At 50.5% G+C, this 6,000-nt stretch overlaps 1 protein-coding gene across 2 annotated transcripts in view; it reads right to left on the reverse strand.

The window, feature by feature from the left end:
• RNF217 (ring finger protein 217) overlaps positions 1–2,273 on the reverse strand; it is a 125,978-nt gene extending 123,705 nt beyond the window's left edge. For both annotated transcript variants that reach the window (XM_068985362.1, XM_068985361.1), the window contains exon 1: positions 1,392–2,273. In XM_068985362.1, coding sequence (XP_068841463.1) covers positions 1,392–2,273 — 882 coding nt within the window. The remainder of the gene's footprint in view (positions 1–1,391) is intronic.
• Between the last annotated feature and the right edge of the window lie 3,727 nt (positions 2,274–6,000).

Genomic DNA, 6,000 nt, shown 5'->3' on the forward strand with positions numbered 1-6,000 from the left:
CACAGGGCTTTGCCCATGGCTATCTGCTTGACTGACAGTGACATCCTAGAAACGGCTACAGTGAGAAGCAGGCTTTCCTCCTGTTTGAAGTATCTGTTTGTAGATAAAGCACGAAAGAGACATCACAGTCTCTCACAGGCGCTTGGATAATCTCAACCATCTTGGCCAAGTCACTGCTTGTATAACATTCCATTCTGTCTAAACTCCCCTTTGCGTTTTCCATTGGGCAGGGTACACACTTTCAGTCTAGACACAAGCACAGATTAGCCACAATACACAGAGGAACTGCACGGTGTGAAATCCTGTTCAGTTCCCTTCGGCCAAAGTTATTAAACACTGTTACGAGGAAGGATACCAACATGAATCTACCAGACACAGGGGCTCTAAGAAAGACACTTTCTAGTCACACAAACAGACATACCGACAACTTCAGTGCATGCAAGACACGCAGAAGTGTTTCAAAGTATATAAGCTGTGGCCTGGAGGGTGAGGGAAGGCTTCACAGAGAAGTTGGCACCTGAACAGCCCAGGGTTTTGAAAGATGAATAGGCCCAGGACAATCAGACACGGGGTCAAAGGGCATTCTGGATTGTGCAAAACACTGGCAGAAATCTAACAGTCAGAAAACTGCTAGAAGGACGCATTCACCACCAGGGAAGGAAAGCAGGTCAGCTGCACTCTTCAACTTTCCAAGAAAAAAAAAAGCTTTCAAATAAGCAACTGAGGAGGAAAGTTTCACCAGTGCTTGTTTTGTTAAGCCTCTTAGCCTTGCTTTGCTTTGTTTTGCTTTTTTCTGTTTTGCTCCCTCTTAAAGAAATAAAGCATTCTGCCGGCTTAAAACTTCAGTGAGAAAAAGTACGTCAACTTTACTGTGGAAAAGGAAACTGGAAAGTGACCCAGGGGCAAGGAATACATAATAACACTTTTCTCTGGATTATCTGAAAGTAGCAAAATTTCAAATTCAGGAATCACTCATTGCAAGCGTTCTCTCCACTAACTCAATACATATTTTATGCCCACTATTTGTCAGTTTCTGGAATACCAGGCCTCTGAAGCGCGCTCAACTGCCCTCCTCTTTGAGCAAGCTCCTTGCTCGCAATCTAATAAAATAAATAGAAGAGGGCAATGCATTCATACCCTGTTCCTTCTATGGCGGCCAATCAAAGCCCAAAGCTCACCCAGAGTTAAATTCCAGTCGAGCTAACCCACGAAGACAAACACACTTAAATATTCTAAGGGCAACAACCGAGATGTAAGACACTGATAGACGTCCTTGGTAAGGGTGCTCATCACCTCTTCCGGTGAGCAGGGAGCTGGCGAGCGGGATTTCCTGGCCAGGGATTTGGAAAGCTGAATGGGGAACAGAGGAGGGTCGGAGGGGCTGAGGTTACCTGGGAGCTCAGGTAGACTCTGAGGCACTCCTCGCACACGGCCTTCTTGCAGCAGGGCAGGGGCTTGATGGGCTTGTCTTCCAGGCACACCCGGCACATCAGCACCATGAGGGGCGCATAGGGATCCCCGACCCCACCCAGGTCGGAGTAGGGTGGGGCTCCCAGCAGGCTGGGCACGGAGAACGGCTCCGGCGCCAGGTAGAACTCCAGCTCGATACTGCCGCCGTCGGGGGACAAGGGGTCCGCTGGGAGCGACAGCTGGGGGCTGGGGAAGGAGGAGGGGGTGCTGGGAGGGTTGGTCACCGGCGGAGCCCGAGGTGGCGACGCGGGCAGCGAGAGCCGCTCCACCGAGGGGACCTCGGACAGGTCGTTCTCCACGCAGAACACGGAGCAGAACACTTGTCTCTTGGCCGGGGGCGGGCGCCGCGGGCCCAGCACGTCCAAGACCAGTCCGTCGGGGGCCCCGACGCGGACACGGGTCGGGGACTCAAGCTCCTCGCCGGGGGGCGCCTCCTGCCGTTCATCCCCGCTCTCGTTTCGCTCCCCCGTTTCCTCCTCCTCCTCGGCCAGCTGCTTTTGCAAAGCCTGGGGGTTGAGGGGCCCGGGGAGGGCCAGTCCCGCGGGCTGCCCGGGTGCCCGGCTCTTGCTCCAGCTCGGGGACCCCCGGCTCCCCGCGGGCTCTGGGGCTCCGGCGTCCGCGCAGCCGGAGTCGCTTCCGCAGCCGCCGCCGCTCGGCTCGGCGGAGGCGGCGCGCGGCCCGGGCGCCCCGGCGCTGTGCCCCGGCGGCCTCGGGGTCTCCGGGGGGGCCGCAGCGCCGCCAGCGGGCGTCCGCGCCTCCAGGGGCCCGCCGGCGCCGCTCACCGTGCTCTGCTCCTCGCCCATCGCCGCCCGCGGCCCGAGCCGCCGCTGCCCATCCAGCCGCCGGGACCCCCACCCGGCGCCGGCGGGCAGCGGGGGCAGCGGCTCGGCTCGACTCGGGGCTCCGCTTCTGCTTCCGGGTCCCTCCGAGGCTGGGACGCCCCGAGCTCCCTCCAGGGAGCCCGTGCTCCCGGGCGGCGGCGCGCGGGGAGCCCGGCCCGGCCTGCTGCTGCTCCTCCTCCCGGTCCGCCCGCGCGGCCGGGCACCGCCTCGGGGGCACCGAGGGCCGCTCGCTCCGGCCGCCGGCGCGCGCGCCCCACATGCAGATCGGGGCGCCGCCGCGGCCCCCGGGAGCCCCCGGGCGGGACAGAAGGGTCCGGAGGGAGGAGACCGTCAGTCCCGCGCCATCGCCGGTCCCCGCTGCGGGCCAGGCGGCCGGAGGGCGGTGGTCACAGGGTCGAGGGGCCTGTGGCGCCGCAGCGGCGCGCACCGGGAGGGGCAGCCCGAGCGCGAGCCAGCCGCCGCGGCCCCTGGGGGAGAGGCCGGAGCGCGCGACCTCCCGCTCCCGCGCCTCGTGCTTCACCTAGAGCCCTCCTCGCCGCCCCTCACCCCACCCCTTTGGCGCACACCTCCCCACACGTACACACGCGCGCGGCCACCGCGCGCTCACTCACGCACACCCCGAGTGGGTGTGATCTCAGACCGGGATGCGCTCCCGCGCCGGGAGTTCACACTCGGCCTCCACCAGACACCCTCCGGAGCCCGCAGGCTGTCCCTCCGGCTACGCTCGGAGGAGAACTTCCTACAAAACTCTTTACTGAAAGCGGGAACCAGAAAAATCCTGGCTACTCAGGATTTTGCTTTCGCTTGTTTCTCTTGAGTTGGTCTGATTTGAAATCCACCGAAGATGGGGTTCAGAAAAACAATGCTAGGAATTCTTAGTTCAGAATGCTGTATATACAACTCTGCTTTCTGCTTAATGAAGTAGAAAAGATGTTTGAAACCCACACATGTGCCAAAAAGTACGTTTAACCTTGAGCGCTGGTAAATAACCAGGTTTATCCCCTTTTCCTCCTTCTCAATGTCCTCTTAGGAACTTTTTTTTAACCCTTTGAATAGTCCAAAACGGGTAGCCTTAATTAAGATAGTGAGATGGTCTGGCCTAATTAATAAACCAGATCATTGGTGGAAATCATGAAAAGTTTTATTAGCATAAACATATTTATCCCCAAAACTGTTTCCAAGACAACAATTATATTTGAGCCAGAACTTAATTATGTGTTGATCTATCTTTATTTTCCAGGAAGTATTAGTCACCCAGACTGGTGCGTTTTAGTTCCCTAAAGCCAATGAAAACATTTTTGGGAAGCCAACCTTTGTTTTTTTTCATCTTGAGAGGGAATTCAATTTACACATTCATGTAATAGGAAGGAGCTATGAAGTGTGTAGAATTTTTTGTCTTGAAATTGTTATCGGATTGTTCTAAAATATTTTCCAAATCAGACACAAATGATAGAAATGTGATTGGGTACCCAGGACTAAGGGTTTCCCAGGTGGCTCAGTGGTAAAGAATCCACCTGCCAATGCAGGAGACACAAGAGGCAGGTTCAATTCCTGGGTGGAGAAGAAATGGCAACTCCAGTATTCTTGCCTGGGAAATGCCATGGACAGAGGAGGCTGGTAGGCTATAGTCCATAGAGTCTCAAAAGAGCTGGACATGAGTTAGTAATTCAACAACAACAACAACAAAACTCTGGCAAGTGTGATAAAAATAGAAAGTGAAAAACAACCATCAATAACATCAAGAATGAGATAGGTGACATCACTCCTTATGCAGCAGTTGTTAAAAGGATAATAAAGTACTACAGACAATAATATGCTCATAAATTTGACAGTTTGGAAGAAGCTAATTCTTTGAAAAACTAGTGCAACTCAGCCATAATTGAGCAAACATAAACTTGCAGGACCAAGAAAGCAGAGTAACACTAAAGAACGCCTCTATCAAACGTGTCTGATGTTCAGCGGCACCACAAAGGTATAAGCCTAATCAGTCGGTCTAAATGCCACCTCATTTGTCAGTTCAACTCGAGAATGAAGAATTTGGAACTCCGCTAGTGGTCCAGTGGCTAAGACTGAGCTCTCAGTGCTGGGGCCCTGGGTTTGATCCCTGGTTGTGGAACTAGATACAACATGTCACAACTAAGACCCTGCACAGCCAAATAAATAAATAAAAATAAGTATTGTTTTAAAAAGGAATGAAGAATTCTTATTTGAAAGATTAAATGTTATTTAGGGGTTTTTTTCATCGTGGCTCATTGATTTCCTGATAACTGCTGTTTTTTCCAAATGATCCTAGTGTTTATTGCTTTAAAGGCAAGGACAAAAGGCCCACATATATGTATGCCATCTGATAACTACTTTTCTGTTCTTTCTAAATGGATATAAGAGTAATCCATGTTTTCTAGATGACAGTAGTCTGAGGGTAAGACCAAAGTAACAATAATGGGTACAAAAAAAGTGTATCTCTACAGTGTCTACAGTAATCAAACCCCTCACAATCTTCCCATAACTTTGGGACCCCCTCTCCTACACATATGTGTCATAGGTGTTCCAAAAACATGTTCCTGCAGCGTCCACCATTTCGTTCCTTATTCCTCAGATTCAGTCCACTGAAAGTGGCTCTCCTTGTCACTGAATCTTGAAGGCTGCCTGGCAGCTCTTCAGCCCTTCTCCTTACAATGACTTCCTCCCATGGGATTCATCTGTGGTGTTTTGTGAAAATAGAACCATGGCATACCAGCCTCTAGACAGACTCAAACTTTAATCAGACCTGGGCCCAACACCCCTGGTTTTCAGTCTGGGACCCATGGGACACGAGCAGCATGGAGTTAAAATGCAAAGTTAGTATGATGACCCTACTATCGATTTCCCCTGAAATAAAACACATGAAGCAGCTATGATAATTGTGCCGATAGGATTCATTAAATATATGTGTGTGTGTGTATATATATATATAGGTTGAAAATATAGCTACCATTGTGAAAATTTCACTTGTCCAAGGCAAGCTTAGTATTCTCAGACTCAGACTACCTGCTCCATATCAGGCTGTATACAGTTGTAGGCACAATATGAACACTATCACCAGTATTCTGCCACTACCAGGTTCTGCTCTCAATGTTTTGTAATTTGCAATGAGCTGTGCACCTTCCCTAAAACCAGCACTTGATTATTGGGACGCAGTACTGACATAGTCAAATGCTTTTGATCATTATTGAGCGTTATTTTTTCTATTACCACCTTTCCTATCCTGGCTTTTAAACATGACTTGCTTCTGCTTCCTTGGAAACATTTTTTCAGGCTATAGTTTGATAATTAAAGAGCTAGTTTTGTTAATTTATTAGAAAATGTTATGAAAAATACAAAAAGCTGTGAATCATTTAAATTTTACACACTAAAGGCAAAATTAATTTCTGCCTAACTGTTGTGGGAAAAAAAAAACCATATAATGTTTAAATACCATTAAATAATTATACAGCAAGTATCTAACTTGTTTTTCTATCAGTCCTTCAACTCATATGTGTCTGTATATATTTATATATATACGTGCATACATGCTAAGTCACTTCAGTCATGTCTGACTCTTTCCAACCCTATGGATTATAGCCCGACAGGCTCCTCTGTCCCTGAGATTGTCCAGGCAAGAATTACTGGAGTGGGTTGCCATGTCCTCCTACAGGGGATCTTCCGGACC

This window comes from Capricornis sumatraensis, chromosome 13, assembly GCF_032405125.1.
Source record: "Capricornis sumatraensis isolate serow.1 chromosome 13, serow.2, whole genome shotgun sequence".
Classification (NCBI taxonomy): Eukaryota; Metazoa; Chordata; class Mammalia; order Artiodactyla; family Bovidae; genus Capricornis; species Capricornis sumatraensis.